The sequence below is a fragment of the Tinamus guttatus genome, unplaced genomic scaffold, assembly GCF_059628265.1.
Source record: "Tinamus guttatus ecotype Peru unplaced genomic scaffold, ASM5962826v1 Tinamus_guttatus_pri_ptg001780l, whole genome shotgun sequence".
In the NCBI taxonomy this organism is placed as follows: domain Eukaryota; kingdom Metazoa; phylum Chordata; class Aves; order Tinamiformes; family Tinamidae; genus Tinamus; species Tinamus guttatus.
In genome coordinates, this window is record NW_028290314.1 from 1 (window position 1) to 19,007 (window position 19,007).

Consider the following 19,007-nt stretch of genomic DNA (forward strand, 5'->3'; position numbering starts at 1 on the left):
GCCCCGCCACTTCCGGCGCGCACGAGGTGACGCTACCCCCCGCCCAGCTTGCGCGCGCACAGTGACGTTCCCGCCCCTCCCGCCAGCCTCAGGCGCATGCGCAGTGACGCCACCCCTGCCGGACTGAGGCGCATGCGCAGGGACGTTCCCGCCCCTCCCGCCAGCCTCAAGCGCATGCGCAGTGACGCCACCTCGCCGGACTGAGGCGCATGCGCAGTGACGCCACCCTCCCCGGCGGTGCCGCGTCGCACGTCACGGTGACGTAACCGGAGACTGCTTCCGGGTTATGTGCATATATGTGTGTGTTTTATTTTTTTAAGCAGGAAAAACGACGCGGGTCGAGGCGGGAGCGCGGGGGGCGGGGCCCGGGCGGGGGGCGGGGTCACCGCGCGGCCCCCCCGGGTCGCTTGAGGTCGCTGTAGAGGTCGCGGGCGCCCTGCAGCTCCTGGGGCAGAGGTCAGGGGTCACGCGCGGCCAATGGCGGCCCGCGCTGCCCCGGCGGCGCCTTATAAGGGCATAGTTGCCCTGGTAACAGGCAGGGCAGCCATATAAGGGCATAGCTCCCCTGGCAGTGGGCCCATGGTGCCATATAAGGATGCGGTTACCCCGGCAACGAGCCCAGGTTGCCATATAAGGGCAGCACGGCCTGGCCCGCCCCCTCAGACCCACCTGATAGGTCGACTCCGCCTCGGGGGGGCGGGGGCTCTTCACCTGGGCTGAAGGGGGAGAAGGGGCGGGGACAGGTGGAGGATCCGCCCCCAGCAGAAGCCCCGCCCACCAGCACCCCCCCCTCCGGGCACCGCCCTTAGCCCCGCCCCAAGCTCCGCCATTGGGTGGCTCCTCCTCTGGCCCCACCCTCACCCCTTAGCTCCGCCCCCACCTGCCAGACCCCCCTTCAGGTGCCACCCCCTCTGACCCCGCCCCCACCACAGGCTCCTCCCCCATCCTGACCCCACCCACCGCACAAACCCCGCCCCCAACCAGCCCCACACCCTCCCTGCCCCCTCCCACCCCCCGAGCCCCCACCCTGGCCCCGCCCCCCTTGGCCCCGCCCCCACCTTGGCGGCCCCGCCCCGCCAGGCGATAGGCTCCGCCCGCGATGAGCAGCGTGATGACGACGTCGGCAACAACGAGCGCCGCGATTGGTCCAGGGCCCGGCAGGCAGGAGCTGCAGTCTGGGGGGAGGGGGGGACCGGACGCCTGGGCCCCTCCCGGACGCCGGGGCCCCTCCGGCTGATCCCGCCCCCTCCTCCCGGGGAGGCCCCTCCCCCTCCCGGACGCCGGGGCCCCTCGGGGTGGGGGAGGGGCCTCACCTTTCTCCGCCGCCGCCGCCAGACCTGGAAGGGGCAAAAGGGGCCCCGGTGAGGGGGGGGGGAGCCCCCCCGGACGCCTGGGCCCCGGATCCCGCCCGGATCCCGCCCGGATCCCACAACTTCCCCTTTGGGATCCGGGCGGGAAGGGGGGGGGCCCGGACGCCGGGGCCCCCTGTTGGGGGGGGGACTCACCGAGGAGCAGCAGGAGGCCCAGGGGGACACGGGGGGTCCCGGGGGGGCTCATGGCGGCTCCGGGCGTCGCCGCTCCCACGGGAAGGGGCCCAGGCGTCCGGGCGGGGCTCCCTCAGCTCCGCCCACCTCGGGGCGGGGCCTGGAACGGCCACGGGGCGGGGCTACCGCGGAAGGGCGCGGCCCCTTTAAGAGAAAGTGGGCGGGGCCATGGCGGCGGGCGTGCCCTCAGGGGCGTGGCCAGGGCGGGCGCCGCGCGCTGATTGGGCGGCGCCGCCGCGGGGGCGGGAGGGGCCCGGCTTTGGAGGGCGTCGCGCGCTGATTGGGCAACACGGCCGCGGGGGCGGGAGGCGCGCGCTGATTGGGCGGCGGCGCCGCGGGGGGCGGGGCTGCGCGCGCGGCACGCCGGGAAGGCGCCGGCGGGAGCGACGCGCGCGCGCGGAGCCGCTGGGTGGTGCGTGACGTCACGGGCGCGACCACCACGCGGCGGGGGGGGGGGGGACGGGAGCCGGGAGGGACCACGCGGGCGGGGGGGGGGGGGGGGAGGGTCCATTGCCCCTTTTGGGGGGTTCGCGGGTCCCGGTCGCCATTTTGGGGGTTCGCGGGTCCCGGTGGCCGTTGGGGGCGGCGGGAGGTCCCGTTTCCGCCCCCGAGGGCGCCCGCGAGGTCCCGTTTCCGCCCCGCTTCCTCCACAGGAGCCGCCGCCGCCGCCCGAGCAGCGCCCGGAAGGCCCCGGGGTCCCACGCGTGTCCCCCCGGGTCCCCTCCTGTCCCCGCGTGTCCCCCCGTGTCCCTTGTCTCCCCCCTGAGCCCTGTGTCCCCCTTGTCCCTTTGTCCCTCCCTGTCCCCCATCCCTGTGTCCCCCCATCCCCTGTGTCTTCCTTGAGCCCCGTGTCCCCCCGTCCCTTTGTCCCCCCGTGTCCCCCCATATCCCCTGTGTCCCCCCTGTCCCCGTGTCCCCCTGGGTCCCCCGTGACCCCCTGTGTCCCCCCATCCCTGTGTCCTCCCGTGTCCCCCCGTGACCCCCTGTGTCCCCTTGTCCCCCCATCCCTGTTGTCCCCCCGTGTCCCCTGTGTCCCCCTGTCTCCGTGTCCCCCCATCCCTGTGTCTTCCCGTGTCCCCCCATCCCCCTGTCCCCCGTGACCCCCCGTGTCCCCCCATATCCCCTGTGTCCCGTGTCCCCTCCATCCCTGTGACCCCCTGTGTCCCCCCTTGTCCCCCCATCCCCGTGTCCCCCTGTCCCCCGTGACCCCCTGTGTCCCCCCATATCCCCTGTATCCCCTGTGTCCCCCTGTCCCCTGTGTCCCCCCTTGTCCCCCCATCCCTGTGTCCCCCTGTCCCCCGTGTCCCCCCCATCCCCCTGTCCCCCGTGTCCCCCCATCCCCGCTGCCCCCCCCCATCCCCGTGTCCCCCCATCCCCTTGTCCCCCCATCCCCCTGTCCCCCCGTGTCCCCCATCCCCGTGTCCCCCCCCCCCCCCCGCCATGCCCCCCCCCCGCTGTGCCCGCTGTCCCTCCCCGGCCGCCCTGCGCCGCCCGCGCTCGGGGCAGCCGCTCTGTCCCGGCTGCTTCGCGGCCGCCTTCGAGGCCGAGACGGGGCGCGCGGCGGCGGCGTCGCTGCCCCCGGGCGCCGCGGTGGCCGTGGCGGCGTCGGGCGGGAAGGACTCGTCGGTGCTGGCGCACGTCCTGCGGCGCCTGCGCCCGCGCGGCCGCCTGCTGCTGCTGGCCGTGGACGAGGGCATCGGCGGCTACCGCGACGTGGCCCTGGGCGCCCTGCGGCGCCAGCGCGGCCGCCTGCCCCTGGTGCTGGTGTCGCACGAGGGGCTCTACGGGTGGCCCATGGACCGCGTGGCCGCGGGGCTGCGGCGGCGCGGGGGGCACTGCACCGTGTGCGGCGTGCTGAGGAGACGGGCGTTGGAGAGAGCGGCGAGAGCGCTGGGATGCACCGTGTTAGCTACGGGTATGGATATATAGGGGATATATGGGGTACATGGGGATGGGGGGCACTGCACCGTGTGCGGCGTGCTGCGGAGACGGGCGCTGGAGAGAGCGGCGAGGGCACTGGGATGTACCGTGTTGGCTACAGGTATGGATATATATGGGATATATGGGATATATGGGATATATGGGGATGGGGGGCACTGCACCGTGTGCGGCGTGCTGAGGAGACGGGCATTGGAGAGAGCGGTGAGAGCGTTGGGATGCACCGTGTTAGCTACAGGTATGGATATATAGGGGATATATGGGATATATGGGGTACATGGGATATATGGGGTACATGGGGATGGGGGGCACTGCACCGTGTGCGGCGTGCTGCGGAGACGGGCGTTGGAGAGAGCGGCACGGGCGCTGGGATGTACCGTGTTAGCTACAGGTATGGATATATAGGGGATATATGGGATATATGGGGTACATGGGAATGGGGGGCACTGCTCCGTGTGCAGCGTGCTGCGGAGACGGGCGCTGGAACGGGCGGCGAGAGCGTTGGGGTGCACCGTGTTAGCTACAGGTAAGGATATATAGGGGATATATGGGATATATGGGGATGGGATGCATGGGATGGGATACACGGGGTGCATGGGGTACATGGAGATGGAACACATGGGGATGGCGGCGGGCGCTCGAGTGGGCGGCACGGGCCCTCGGCTGCATTGCGCTGGCCACAGGTATGGATATACGGGATACATGGGATACACAGGGATGGGATACATGGGATACACGGGATGGGATACACGGGATACATGAGATGTGGCAGGATACACGAGAGACACTGGAATACACTGGAATGGGGCTGGGTACAGGTACCCTGGAATACACCGGGATACATGGGAATGAAGATGGGATGCACTGGGATACACAGGGATGGGGTACACTGGGATACACCAGGACACATGGGAATGGGATACACCTGCACACACGGCATACAGGGGAATGGGGATGAGATACACTGGGATACACCGGGATGGAATACATGGGAATACACCAAGATGCACAGGAATGGGATACAGCAAGACAGGGGGATAAACCAGGATGGGGATAAACAGGAATAGGGTGGGAGAATAAGTAGGGATGTGATAAACAAGGATGGAGCAGGTAAATGTGGTTGGGATACACTGGGAGGGATAAACGGGATGGGGGGAATGGGCAGACGAGGATGGGGATGGGATAAACGGGATGGGGGGAATGGACAGACAAGGATGGGGATGGGATAAACGGGATGGGGGGAACGGAGGAGGCCGGGATGGGGACCGGGATGAACCGGGACGGGGTCGGGGACACCCGGGGCCACGTGTCCCCCCAGGCCACAACGCGGACGACATCGCCGAGACCGTCCTGATGAACTTCCTGCGCGGGGACGTGGCCCGGCTGCGGCGCGTGGCCGCCGAGGCCGCCGCAGAGGCCACCGGTGTCACCGCCGAGGCCACCGGTGTCACCACCGAGGCCACAGGGACCCCAGAGACGTCCCCCGGGATGGACCCCGAGGTGACCATAAGGGCCACCGGGAGCACCATAAAGGCCACCAAGGAGATGGCAAAGGCCACCAGGAGCTGCGCAGAGGCTGCCGGGAGCCCCACGGAGACTGGGAGCTCCATGGAGGCCACCAGGAGCCCTACAGAGGCCATTGGGAGCCTCACAGAGGCCACCAGGAGCCCCAGAGAGGCCACGGGGACCCCCAAGGAGGCTGCGGGGAGCCCCGTGAAGACCAGGAGCCCCAAGGAGGTCACCAGGAGCCCCACGGAGACTGGGAACCTCATGGAGGCCACCAAGAGCCCCACAAAGGCCACTGCGACCCCCAAGGAGGCCGTGGGGAGCCCTGTGGAGACCGGGACCCCTGCAGAGGCCATGGGGAGCCCCAAGGAGGCCACCAGGAGCCCCACAAAGGCCATGGGGACCCCTAAGGAGGTCACCGAGAGCCCCAAGGAGGCCGCGGGGAGCCCCACAGAGGGCACCGGGAGCTCCACAGAGGCCACAGGGACCCCCACGGAGACTGGGAGACCCATGGAGGCTGCTGGGACCCCCAAGGAGGCCACCGGGACCCCCACGGAGGCTGTGGGGACCCCCACGGAGACTGGGACCCCCAAGGAGGCCACCGGCACCCCCATGGAGGCTGTGGGGACCCCCACGGAGACTGGGAGCTCCAAGGAGGCCACCGGGACCCCCACAAAGGCCATGGGGACCCCCATGGAAGCCACCAAGAGCCTCAAGGAGACCACTGGGAGCCCCAAGGAGGCCACAGGGAGCTCCGTGGAGACTGGGAGCCGCATGGAGGCCGTGGGGAGCCCCAAGGAGGCCATGGGGACCCCCATGGAGACCGGGAGCCCCACGGAGGCCACCAGGAGCCCCAAGGAGGCCACAGGGACCCCCACGGAGGCTGTGGGGAGACCCACGGAGACTGGGAGCTCCAAGGAGGCCACCGGGACCCCCACAAAGCCTGCGGGGACCCCCACCAAGGCCATGGAAGCCGCTGGGAGCCTCAAGGAGGCTACTGGGAGCCCCAGGGAGGCCATGGGGACCCTCATGGAGACCGGGAGCCCCAAGGAGGCCACAGGGACCCCCACGGAGGCCGCGGGGAGCCCCACGGAGGCCACGTCGCGGCGGCGGCGCGCGCGGACCGCGGCCTCCCCGGCCCCCGACACGGCGGCGGCGGCGGCGCCGTGGCCGGCCGTGCCGCGCTGCAAGCCGCTGCGGCACGCGTACGAGAAGGAGATCGTGCTGTACGCGCGCTTCGCCGGCCTCGACTACGCCAGCGCCGAGTGCGTGTACGCGCCGCACGCGCACCGCGGCCACGCGCGCGGCCTCCTCAAGGAGCTGGAGGCCGCCCGCGCCAGCGCCGTGGCCGCCCTGGGCCACTCGGGCCGCGCGCTGGCCGTGAGCGCCGCCGTGGCCGCCAAGGCGCTGCGGGCCTGCGCCCGGTGCGGCTTCGCGGCCTCCCAGCCCCTGTGCAAGGCCTGCGGCCTCCTGGCCTCCCTGGAGAGAGGGAGGCCCCGGCTGGCGCTGGGCAAGTGGGAGCCCTGGGAGGTGGCCACGGGGGGATGGGATGGCCCTGGGGATGAGGGCTGTGGGGACGGGGAGCTTGGAGGCCATGGGGATGGTGGCCTTGGGGTTGGTGGCCTTGGAGGCCATGGGGGTGGTGGGGTTGAGGCCAATGGCCATGGGGTTGGTGGCCATGGAGTTGGTGGCCTTGGAGGCCATGGGGATGGTGGCCATGGGGTTGGTGGCCTTGGAGGCCATGAGGATGGTGGCCATGGAGGCCATTGGGATGGTGGCCATGGAGTTGGTGGCCTTGCAGACCATGGGGGTGGTGGGGTTGAGGCTAATGGCCGTGAGGTTGGTGGCCATGGGGTTGGTGGCCATGGGGGTTGTTGTGGTGGCCTTGGAGGCCATGGGGCTAATGGGCTTGAGGCCAGTGGCCTCCAGGTTGGTGGCCATGGGGGTTGTTGTGGTGGCCTTGGAGGCCATGGGGCTAATGGGCTTGAGGCCAGTGGCCTCCAGGTTGGTGGCCATGGGGGTTGTTGCCGCGGGGCCACCGGGCCACGTGAGCAGGGGGCGGAGCAGGAGGTGGAGCTGGAGGTGGTGGTGGGGGCGGAGACGGAGGGGCGGAGCCAGCGGCGCCGCGTGCGGGGGCTGGGCCGGGTGCGGGGGGTGCTCAACGTGTGGGACTTCTGAGGGGCGGGGCGAGTGGGCGGGGCCTCGGGCGAGTGGGCGGGGCGAGTGGGCGGGCCCTGGGGTGGGTTCGGGGAGGTGGTGGAGCCCTGGGAGGGGCGGAGCTTCGGGGCTGCTCCCTCTGCTTGTCATTGGCCCCGCCCTTTTTGTGACGTCATGGGGCGGGGCTTTTGCCGGTGCCCTGTGCCTTTGCGGTGTTAATGGGGGTCGCGTTGGGGGCGGGGCTATGCAAATGAACGCAGTATCGCGCTAATAAAGACGCTGTTGTGCATCCGTGGTTATGCAAATGAGGTGCCGGGGCGGGGCCCGCCATGCAAATGAGTTGGGGCCTTTGGGGGGGTGTAAACTGGGAGGGGGCGGGGCTGCGTATGCAAAAGAAGCCGCGCGGCCAGTTGGCGTATGCAAATGAGGGGGCGTGGCCGCGCATGCCTGTAGGCCCCCCCCCGCCGCGGCGTCCGGCGTTGACGTCACTTCCTGTGCGCGGCCAGTCCGGCCATGGCGGGGCTGCGGCTGGACCTGGGCCCGGCCAAGGAGCCGCTCGGGCTCGTGCGGGGCCTGGAGTGGGTGCGCGGGGGAGTGACGTCACGGGGGGGGGGACCGGGGGGGACCCGGATGTGACGGGGGAACCGGGACGGGGGGGGGACCGGGGGGACCGGGACGGGACAGGGGGGGACCGGGGGGACCCGGATGTGACGGGGGAACCGGGACGGGGGGGGAACCGGGGGGACCGGGACGGGACAGGGGGGAACCGAGGGGACCGGGGGGACCCGGATGTGACGGGGGAACCGGGACGGGGGAACCGGGACGGTACCGGGAGGACCGGGGGGGACCCGGATGTGACGGGGGAACCGGGGGGGACGGAGCCCCACGAGCCCCCGTTAACGCCCAAAGCGGCGCCTTCCCCTCCTCCCTAATCACCAATTAGCGCTAATTAACGCCCCGCCGGTGCCGGTAACGACCTCGGAACCGTTAATGAGCGACACGGGGCCCCAAAGGGCCCGTGGGAGCCGATAACGATCGATCCCTGTCGTTATTAACGCGCGATAATTATCGCTATCAACCCGCGATCGTTAGCGCAATTAACGCTCAATCATCGCTCCAAACGCTCGATAATTATCATTAATAATACTGCGTAATTATCGCTAATAATCCTGCATCATTATCGTTCTTAGCCCTGCATAATTATCGCTATTGATTCTTGGTCATCGCTATTAACCGCCGACAATTAACGCTATCGGCCCTTGATAATTATCGCTATTAACTTTCAGTAATTGTTATTTATCTTCATTAATTGGGCCTATCGACTCTTTATGACTATTCCTGTTGATGCTCAATGGTAGTTAATAATCTTCAATAGTTGCTATTATTAATCTACGATAATCCTTGTTATTATACCCCAATTATTATTTTTTTGTGTTTGATCACACCTTTTTCTAGGCAGATAAGAGACTAAATAATCCGAATAATCCTGATTTTGGTCGATAACTTCACCAGAAACTCCCTTTTTTCACCTATTAACTAAATTCTAACTAAGTAAAAGAAAAACCCCGTCGGTAACGGACGTTTTTAGGGAATTTCCGCACTAAACTCCAGGCTTTGGAGCCCGAGAGCCGCTTGAGGGTGGATTTGGGGCTAAATCCTCATGGTTGGGTCCAAATTTTCGGTATTTTGCCCCCTAAAGAACCCCGTTTTGGGCGTTTTTTGCCCCAAACCCCCTCCGTTCTGCAGATCTTCTCCATTTTCGCCTTCGCCACGTGCGGGGGCTACAGCGGCGACGTCTCCTTCGCCGTGACCTGCGCCGGGGGCCCCAACCGCACCGTGACGGCCGCCTTCGGGTACCCCTTCCGGTGAGCGGGGACACGGGGGGACACGGGGGGACACGGGGGACACGGGGGGACACGGGGACATGGGAGGACACGGGGGGACACGGGGGGACATGGGGGGACACGGGGGGACACGGGGACACAGGGAGGGACATGGGGGGACACGGGGACACGGGGGACATGGGGGGACACTGGGGGACATGGGGGACGCGGGGGGACACGGGGGGACACGGGGGACACGGGGGGACACGGGAAGGGCCCTTGGACCTGCTGGACAGGGTTGGTGGCCACCAGCACCCATGGGTGGGGGGAGACCAAGGGTCTTCAGAGGGTTTTGGGGGTCCAGGAGGTCCAAGGTGGGACAGGAGAAGGTCCAAGGTGGTACAAGAGGGTCCAGGGTGGGACAAGAGGGTCCAGGGTGGGACAGGAAATGGTCCAGGGTGGGACAAGGTGGTCCAGGGTGGGACAAGAGGGTCCAAGGTGTGACAAGAGGCTCCAAGGTGGGACAGGAAGGTCCCTCAGATCTTCTGGAGAGGGGTGGTGGCCACCAGCACCCATGGGTGGGGGAACCCAAGGGTCTTCAGAGGGTTTTGGGGGTCCAGGAGGTCCAAGGTGGGACAGGAGAAGGTCCAAGGTGGGACAAGAGGGTCCAGGGTGGGACAGGAAGGTCCAAGACGGGTTGGGGTGGTCCAAGAAGGGCCAGGAAGGTCCAAGAAGGGCCAGGAAGGTCCAAGAGGGGCCAGGAAGGTCCAAGGTGGATTGGGATGGTCCAAGGCAGGTCGGGATGGTCCAAGAGGGGCCAGGAAGATCCAAGGTGGGCCAGGAGGCTCCAAGGTGGGACAGGAGGGTCCAAGAGGGGCCAGGAGGCTCCAAGGTGGGACAGGAGGGTCCAAGAGGGGCCAGGAAGGTCCAAGCAGGCCCGAATGATCCAAGGGGGAACAGGAGGGTCCAAGAGGGAACAGGAGGCTCCAAGGTGGGCCAGGAGGCTCCAAGGTGGGACGGGCCGGTCCAAGCGGGCCGGGCCGGTCCCCGTGGAGGCCGTGCCCGGTGGCACCGCGTGGCCGCCCCCAGGCTGAACGAGGCCACGTTCGCGCCGTCGCTGCGGGGCCTCTGCAACGGGACGTGGCCCTCGGACGTCCACCTCGTGGGCGACTTCTCCTCGGCCGCCCGCTTCTTCGTGGCCGTGGCCGTCCTGGCCTTCCTCTACAGCATGGCCGCCCTTGGCCTCTACCTGTGCTACCTGCACCTGTACCGCGGCGCCGGCGGGCGCCTGCCCATGGCCGTGAGTGGGACGCGCGTGGGGACACGCGGGGACACGCGGGGACGGTCCCCGCGGGCCACCGCTTTCAAGGGGGGACATTGGGGAGGATATGGGGACTGGACTACAACTCCCAGCATGCCCTGCGCGCACCGCGGGGCAGCCGGCGCCTCCCGCGGTGCCCCGGGGCATCATGGGAGTTGTAGTAGAAACACCCCCAGTGCGGCGTGGGTGGTACCGCTGGGGAGGGGATATTTTGGGGACATTTCGGGACATTTTGGGGATGTTTTGGGGGGGACGGGGGCAGTGTGGGGGAGGGCTCAATAACCCCCTCCCCGTTTCTCTCTCCGCTGCCGTGGACAGGAGCCAGGGTAAGAGCTCCCCCCCCCCGCCCCATTTCGGTCCCCACCTCTGTCCCTGGGCGTCCCCAATTCTGGGTGTCCCCCCCTATTGCCAAGGGGGGGCTGAAGGGCTCCCACATCCCCCCCCCCAAGTTTCCGGGGTGCCTTGGGGTGGCCCCCCGTGTCCTGGGGTCCCTCAGGGTGGGGTGGTCCCGTTTTGGGGCTCTTTCCCCACGTTTTGGGGCTCCTTTCCCCTGTTTTGGGGCTCTTTCCCTGTGTTTTGGGGCTCCTTTCCCCGCATTTTGGGGCTCTTTCCCCGCGTTTTGGGACTCCTTCCCCCCGTTTTGGGGCTCTTTCCCCCATTTTGGGACTCCTTCCCCCCGTTTTGGGGCTCTTTCCCCGCATTTTGGGGCTCTTTCTCCACGTTTTGGGGCTCTTTCCCCCATTTTGGGGCTCTTTCTCCACATTTTGGGGCTCTTTCCCCCCATTTTGCGGCTCTTTCTCCACGTTTTGGGGCTCCCCGGGACCTCCCGCAACTTGGCGGCCCCAAATCCGTCACCCCAGGGTGTCCCCGGGGCTCCGGCCGTGACCGTGTCCCCGCGTTTCCTCCCGCAGGACCTGGTGGCCACCGTGGCCTTCTCCTTTTTGTGGCTCGTGGCCACCTCGGCCTGGGCCAAGGCCCTGGCGGACGTGAAGGCCTCGACGGGGGCCGCCCTGCCCGGGTGCCACCCGCCCGCGGTGACGTGTGCCCGCGCGGGCGCCCCCGCCATGGGCTCCCTCAACGGCTCCGTGGTGGGTCCCGGCGCGCGGGGACCCCAAAACGCCCCGTTTTGGGGGCCGTTTCCTCCCCCGTTGCCCTTCATCCCCATCCTTCATCCCCATCCTTCATCCCCATCCTTCATCCCCATCCTTCATCCCCCTCTTCCTCATCCCGCTTTTCCCAGGCCTTCGGCTTCCTCAACCTGCTCCTCTGGGCCGGCAGCTCCTGGTTCGTCTACAAGGAGACCAACCTGCACCGCCCGGCGGCCGCCGCGGCCACCGCGGGGACAATGTGACACCGATGGCCCCGGCCGAGGCCACCTCCAGGGAGGCGCCGCCGCGTTCTCCCCCCTCCTCTTATTTTTGTGCTAAATTTCCGGCGTTTTGGGTATTCGGGGCTTGACGGGATGGGGTTTTTAGGGGGTTTTGTTGGGTTTTTTAAGCTTATTTTATTGCCGGAGGGGCCCGGCGGCCTCTTCCCATTGGCCCATTAGGGGTCTCAGTTGACCATTGGTGGTTGCTTGAATCATGGGTGGGTTGGTCAGACCCGGATTGGCCCCTTCTGATTGGCCCAGCCAAGGATGAGGTCAAGATGGTCAAGACCTTGGTTGGCCATCAGTTGGGTTGACCCAAACTTGCTTTAGCCTCTTCCCATTGGCCCGTTAGGGGTCTTGGTTGGCCATTGGTGGTTACTTGACCCACGGGTGGGTTGGTCAGAGCCAGTTTGGCCCCTTCTGATTGGCCCGGCCAAGGATGAGGTCAAGATGGTCAAGACCTTGGTTGGCCAACGGTTGGGTTGACCCAAACTTGCTTCGGCCTCTTCCCATTGGCCCATCGGAGGTCTCAGGTGACCATTGGTGGTTGCTCCCCCCCGCCGAGGTCACCCATTGGTGGATGAGGGGCCCGTGGCCCCCCCCCTCTCAGGGCTGCGCCCATGGGTGCCCCCCGCGGGGTCCCCAGGGACAGACACTACAGGGCTCCGCGCGCGTCCCCTCCGCTGTGACCCCCCCCGGTGCCACCTCCTCAGGGTGTCCCTGTCCCCTCCTGGTCCCCCCTCTTCTCTTCCTGCCTCAATAAAGAGATGGAGAACCCCGAGAGTCCCTGTTGGGGGGCACGTGTCCCCATGGAGGGTCCCGGTGTCCCCAGGAGGGATCCTGGTGTCCCCGGGTGGGGTCCCCGTGTCACCAGGAGGGTCCCGGTGTCCCCACAGGGGGTCCTGGTGTCTTCGGGGGGGTCCCGGTGTCCCCATGGAGGGTCCCAGTGTCCCCGGGGGGTCCTGGTGTCCCCAAGGAGGGTCCCGGTGTCCCCAGGAGGTTCCTGGTGTCTCCATGGAGTGTCCTGGTGTCCCCAAGGGGGTTCCTGATGTCCCCATGGAGTTTCCCGGTGTCCCCATGGAGTGTCCCGGTGTCCCCATGGACTGTCCCAGTGTCCCCAAGGTGGTCCTGGTGTCCCCATGGAGTCTCCTGGTGTCCCCATGGAGTGTCCCGGTGTCCCCAGTGGGTTCCTGGTGTCCCCAAGGAGGGTCCTGGTGTCCCCCGGCAGGTCCCGGTGTCCCCATGGAGGGTCCCAGTGTCCCCAGGAGGTTCCCGGTGTCCCCATGGAATGTCCTGGTGTCCCCATGGAGTGTCCTGGTGTCCCCAGTGGGTTTCTGGTATCCCCATGGAGTGTCCCAGTGTCCCCAAGGAGGGTCCCGGTGTCCCCAGGGGGTTCCCGGTGACCCCAGGGCGTTCCCGGTGTCCCCATGGAATGTCCTGGTGTCCCCAAGGAGGGTCCCTATGTCCCCAGAGGGCTCCCGGTGTCCCCAAGGTGGTCCCGGTGTCCCCATGGAATGTCCTGGTGTCCCCAAGGTGGTCCTGGTGCCCCAAGGAGTGTCCCGGTGTCCCCAGGGCGGTCTCAGTGTCCCCATGGAGTGTCCCGGTGTCCCCAAGCCGTCCCCATGGGTGGGGGCGCAGCCATGGCCTCGACGCCGTTTCGTTGCTCCCGCTTTATTGTCCCCCCTCCCCTCCCACGGGGTCCCCTCGGTGGCCTCGAGCCGCCCCACGTCCCCTCGTGTCCCCGTGTGGGGCCGGCCCGGGGGGTCCCATCCCGGCGGGGGGTCCCTCGATGTCCCCGTGTCCCCTAGGCGCCCTCCATGGTGCCCACGATCCAGCGCACGTAGTTGCAGACCCGCGTGTAGACGCCGGGCCGGCCGGGCAGGGCGCAGGTCTGGAGCCCCCAGGACACCAGGCCCTGCAGGGTCCCGTTGCAGGACAGGGGACCCCCGGAGTCACCCTGCGGAGGGGACACGGGGGTCACGCGGGGGGACGTCCCGGGGGGGCGTCCCCAAGGTTGGCGGGTGGAGAAACATCTCGGGGGGGGTTCCCCGGGGGCGTCTCCGGGGGTTTGGGGGCTCCGGGATGTCCCCAGGGGGGTGGCCCGGAGCGGGGAGAAGGTCCCCACTTGGGGCCATGGGCAGAAGGTCCTTGGGGGCTGCAGGACATGGGGGGACGAGGAGCCACCACGGTGGCCATGGGGACCTTGGAGGTGGCCCTGGGCTGGTGGCTTTTTGGGGAGGTCGTCCTGCTTTTTGGGGGGTTCCTGGGGGCCAAGGGGGACATAACGTGGGGAGGGGAGGTCCCCAGGCCTTGAGGACCCTCTGGGCACCTTCTGCCCCAAGAAGGGGCAACAAACAGGGAGGTTCTTCAGCCTTGAGTCGGGTCCCATTGGGGCGAGGGGACACGCGCTGGGTTTGGGGACACGTGCTGGGTCTGGGGACACGCGATGGCTCTGGGGACCGCGGGGGTTTTGGGGACACGCGCTGGGTTTGGGGACACGCGGTGGCTCTGGGGACCGCGGTGGGTCTGGGGACACGCGGTGGCTCTAGGGACCGCAGTGGGTTTGGGGACACGCGGTGGCTCTGGGGACACGCGGTGGCTCTGGGGACCGCGGGGGGTCCCCACCTGGCAGGAGTCGACGCGCCGGTCTGGGACGCCGGCGCAGAACATGTTGTCCGTGACGCGGCCCGGGTAGGCCTGGCGGCAGAAGGGCTGCGGGACGATCTCCACGTTGGCGCAGATGAGGTGCCGGGGCGGCGTCACTGCGGGGGGACGCGGCGGGTGACCACGGCGGCCCCCGGTGGCCCCGGTGTCCCCCCTTGGTCCTTGGTGTCCCCAGTGTCCCCCCTTGGTCCTTGGTGCCTCCAATATCCCCACTTAGTCCTTGGTGCAGGTCCCCCCATGGACCCTCCACCCAACATCCCCCATGGCCTCTCTACCCACTGTCCCTCATGGACCCTCCACCCAACATCCCCCATTGACCCTCCACCCAACGTCCCCATTGACCCTCAACCCAACGTCCCCTCATGAACTCTCCAGCCAACATCCCAATGGACCCTCCACCCAACGTCCCTCATGGACCCTCCTTCCCATCCCCATTGATCCTCCACCCAACCATCCCCCCATGGACCCTCCACCCAACGTCTCCCATTGACCCTCCACCCAATGTCCCCCACGGACCCTCCCTCCCATCCCCATTGACCTTCCGCCCAATGTCCCCATGGACCCTCCACCCAACGTCCCTCATGGACCCTCCACCCAACGTCCCTCATGGACCCTCCACCCAACGTCCCCATAGACCCTCCACCCAACGTCCCCATTGACCCTCCACCCAGCATCCCCCATGGACCCTCCACCCAACGTCCCCATGGACCCTCCACCCAGTGTCCCCATTGACCCTCCACCCAACATCCCCCATTGACCCTCCACCCAACGTCCCCATTGACCCTCCACCCAGCATCCCCCATGGACCCTCCACCCAACGTCCCCATGGACCCTCCACCCAGCATCCCCCATGGACCCTCCACCCAACGTCCCCATGGACCCTCCACCCAGTGTCCCCATTGACCCTCCACCCAACATCCCCATTGACCCTCCACCCAACGTCCCCATTGACCCTCCACCCAGCATCCCCCATGGACCCTCCACCCAACGTCCCCATGGACCCTCCACCCAGTGTCCCCATTGACCCTCCACCCAACATCCCCCATTGACCCTCCACCCAACGTCCCCATTGACCCTCCACCCAACATCCCCCATTGACCCTCCACCCAACGTCCCTCATGGACCCTCCACCCAACGTCCCCATTGACCCTCCTTCCCATCCCCATTGACCCTCCACCCAACGTCCCTCATGGACCCTCCACCCAGCGTCCCCATTGACCCTCCTTCCCATCCCCATTGACCCTCCACCCAACATCTCCATGGCCCCTCCACCCAACATCCCCATGGCCCCTCCACCCAGCGTCCCTCATGGACCCTCCACCCAACGTCCCCATAGACCCTCCTTCCCATCCCCATGGCCCCTCCACCCAACATCCCCCATGGCCCCTCCACCCAACGTCCCCATGGCCCCTCCACCCAACATCCCCATGGCCCCTCCACCCAGCGTCCTCCATGGCCCTCCCTCCCGTCCCCTGCTCACCCTGGGGGGTGGTGATGGTTCCCCAGCCCGAGATGAGGCAGTTGGAGCCGGCCGGGGCGCAGGTTCGGGGCAGCGGCAGGGGCTGCACGGCCCGGCCCAGCTGCACCGGCCGGTCCAGCTGCAGCAGCATCAGGTCGTTGTCGAGGGTGCTGGGGTTGAAGGCCGGGTGCCGGATGGCCCGGACCACGCGCCGGTTCTGCTCCGTGCCCTCGCGCACGCGCAGGTCGTACTCGCCCACGCGCAGCCGCAGGCCCCTGCGTCACCGCGAGCGGGGGGACACGGGGGTGGTGCGGGGAGGGATGGTCAATGGGGGGGACGTTGGGTGGAGGGTCAATGGGAGACGTTGGGTGGAGGTCAATGGGGACGTTGGGTGGAGGGTCAATGGGAGACATTGGGTGGAGGGTCCATGGGGACATTGGGTGGAGAGTCAATGGGGGGGACGTTGGGTGGAGGGTCAATGGGGACGTTGGGTGGAGGGTCAATGGGGGATGTTGGGTGGAGGGTCAATGGGGACGTTGGGTGGAGGGTCAATGGGGACGTTGGGTGGAGGGTCCATGGGGGATGTTGGGTGGAGGGTCAATGGGGACGTTGGGTGGAGGGTCAATGGCGATGTTGGGTGGAGGGTCCATGGGGGATTTGGGTGGAAGGTCAATGGGGACGTTAGGTGGAGGGTCCATGGGGATGTTGGGTGGAGGGTCTATGGGGGGATGTTGGTTGGAGGGTCAATGGGGACGTTGGGTGGAGGGTCAATGGAGGACGTTGGGTGCAGGGTCAATGGGGACGTTGGGTGCAGGGTCCATGGGGACGTTGGGTGGAGGGTCAATGGAGGACGTTGGGTGCAGGGTCAATGGGGATGTTGGGTGGAGGGTCCATGGGGACGTTGGGTGGAGGGTCCATGGGGGGTTGTTGGTTGGAGGGTCAATGGGGACGTTGGGTGGAGGGTCCATGGGGAGATGTTGGATGCAGGGTTAATGGGGGTGTTGGGTGGAGGGTCAATGGGGGCTGGTGGGTGCAGGAAGGTCCCATGAGGGACGTTGTGTCGTGGGTCCCGTGTCCCCCATGTCCCCATCCTGTGTCCCCCTGGACACATTCCCATCCCTTGTCCCCATCCCGTGTCCCCCCGGACATGTCCCCATCCCGTCCCCCCCGTCCCCACCTGGCGTAGCAGTGGGCGGCCGAGAGCACCCAGCGCGGCCGGACGAGGACCCCGCCGCAGCGCAGGGGCTGGTAGATGTAGACCTGCCAGGGCTGCGAGAAGGGGATGCAGGGGGAGCCCCCGATGATCCGGCCCCCGTCGTCCTGCGCCCGCCCCGGCCCTGGGGACAACGGGGACACGTGGGACGGCGCCCGGCGGCGCCCGGCGTGTCCCGTTCCCACCGCGGGGACATGGGGACGCGCTTTGGGGGGGACACGGGCCACCCATCGCATCGCATCATTGGGGACATCCCCTTTGGGGTCCCATCCTGACACAGGGTCATGGGCCGCCCGCGATGTCCCCTCCCTGCCCTGGGGACAGGGGCCACCCACTGTGGGGACAGAGGTCACCCCCAGGTGGCTTCCCCGGCCCCCTTTGGATGGGGAAGGGACAGGGACAGGGACAAGGATTGGGATGGGGCAGAGACACCAACGGACCAGGGACAGGGACGGGGACAGGAATGGGGACAGAGATGGGGACAGGGACAGGGATGGGGACAGAGATGGGGACGGGGATGGGGACAGGGATGGGGAGGGGACAGGGATGGGGACATGGCTGATGACACAGATGGGGACACCAAGGAAGACATGGACAGGGAGGGGACACGGAGGGACATGAAGGGACCCGGGGGGACCCAGGCTGGGGACAGGGCCCCCACGTACCCACTGTCACCAGGAGGAGCAGCACGAAGGGCAGCAGCTCCATGGCCCTGAGGGGACGCGGTGTCACGGGGACCTTCCGGCCCCCCGATTGTCCCTGTCCCCATTTCCCTCCATCAATCCCTCTTCCCATCCTCCTCCTCTCCCTCTTTCCGCGTTTGCCTCGATCCCTTATGGATCCATCCTGCCATTCCCCCTCTATCCAACCATCCATCCCTCCTTCCCGTCCTTTTTCCATCTCTCCATCCATGTCCCCTTTCCTCCACCTTCCTCCCCCCTTTCCCTCCTCCTTCCATCTCTTTCCTTCCTTCTTTCCATCCTTCCTTCACCCCCCTTTCCTTCCTTCTTTCCATCCCTCTTTCCCTTCCCTTATTTCTCCTTCCCTTTCTTCCCTTCCCTCTCTCCTCCTCTCCTTCCATCCCTCTTCCGTGTCCTTTTCCATCCCTCCTTCCCACATCCCTCTTTTCCTTCCCTCCTTCCCCCCTTTCCCATCTCCCTCTTTCCTCCTTCCCTCCCCGTATCCAACCCCGCGGGGCGCCAGGGCCCACCTGCTATGCGGGAGCATGTCCGGAGCGTGTGGGATCGTTGGGAATCGTGTCCGGGTGCGTGTCCCGCAGCGGCCGCTGGGGCGGCCCCGTTTTGTGGCCGGCTCCGGCCCTGCCCTGATCCGCCCCGGGGCTGCAGGAGGAGGAGGAGGAAGAAGGAAGGGAGGGAGGGACGGAGTCATGGATGGGGCAGGGAGGGATGGAGGGATGGGAGAAGGGAGGGATGGAAGGAGGGGATGGGAGAAGGGTGGGATGGAAGGAGGGGATGGGAGAAGGGTGGGATGGAAGGAGGGGATGGGAGAAGGGTGGGATGGATGGTCAAAGGGGGATGGACGGACAGAGGGATGAGCTGGGGTTGGAAAGACGGATGGATGGACAGAGGGATGGATGGAGGGGATGGGAGAAGGGTGGGATGGAGAAGCCAGTGGCAGATGGACGGAGGGGCAATAGGAGATGGAGGAAGGGATGGATGAAGGGATGGATGGACCTAAGAAGGGAATGGGGACATGAAGGGACCCCATGGGAGACACTGGAGGGAGTGACGGGGACGGGGTCACCGCCCGGGATGGGGGGTCCGGGACAAGGACGTGACCTTGGGATGTGGGAAGCGGGTCCGGTGCTGGGGGGGGCCCAGGTGTCCGGGCCCCTCCCGCAGGGCCCAGCCTCTCCTGGCTGTGCCTGGGCCGCCCGGACGCCTGGGCCCGCTGCCACCTCGCAGGGTGGAGCGGAGGCGCCCGCGGGGGTGGGCGCCGGGCCAGGACGCCTGGGCCCTTTTCCCAGCCCCGGCTCGGAGCTTCCCCGCACTC

At 67.3% G+C, this 19,007-nt stretch overlaps 4 protein-coding genes across 4 annotated transcripts; 2 read left to right on the plus strand and 2 right to left on the minus strand.

The window, feature by feature from the left end:
• Positions 1–371: 371 nt before the first annotated feature.
• TYROBP (transmembrane immune signaling adaptor TYROBP) lies at positions 372–1,557 on the minus strand. Its single transcript, XM_088539518.1, has 4 exons — positions 1,506–1,557; positions 1,059–1,175; positions 670–716; positions 372–445 (listed from the first exon to the last, which is right to left on the minus strand). The coding sequence occupies exons 1-4, from the start codon at positions 1,555–1,557 to the stop codon at positions 383–385; spliced, it is 279 nt and encodes a 92-aa protein (XP_088395644.1). The 3' UTR covers positions 372–382.
• Positions 1,558–2,984: 1,427 nt separating this feature from the next.
• On the plus strand, positions 2,985–7,166 carry LOC148590063 (cytoplasmic tRNA 2-thiolation protein 1-like). The gene is made up of 5 exons (XM_088539516.1): positions 2,985–3,459; positions 4,801–4,880; positions 5,340–5,361; positions 6,157–6,518; positions 7,044–7,166. The coding sequence occupies exons 1-5, from the start codon at positions 2,985–2,987 to the stop codon at positions 7,164–7,166; spliced, it is 1,062 nt and encodes a 353-aa protein (XP_088395642.1).
• A 462-nt stretch (positions 7,167–7,628) lies between these two features.
• On the plus strand, positions 7,629–11,640 carry LOC148590064 (synaptophysin-like protein 1). The gene is made up of 5 exons (XM_088539519.1): positions 7,629–7,727; positions 8,892–9,010; positions 10,058–10,268; positions 11,201–11,377; positions 11,530–11,640. The coding sequence occupies exons 1-5, from the start codon at positions 7,659–7,661 to the stop codon at positions 11,638–11,640; spliced, it is 687 nt and encodes a 228-aa protein (XP_088395645.1). The 5' UTR covers positions 7,629–7,658.
• A 1,822-nt stretch (positions 11,641–13,462) lies between these two features.
• LOC148590065 (kallikrein-14-like) lies at positions 13,463–17,702 on the minus strand. Its single transcript, XM_088539520.1, has 5 exons — positions 17,660–17,702; positions 16,959–17,118; positions 15,803–16,056; positions 14,284–14,420; positions 13,463–13,615 (listed from the first exon to the last, which is right to left on the minus strand). Exons 1-5 carry the CDS (start codon positions 17,700–17,702, stop codon positions 13,463–13,465), a joined length of 747 nt encoding a protein of 248 aa, XP_088395646.1.
• Positions 17,703–19,007: the final 1,305 nt, after the last annotated feature.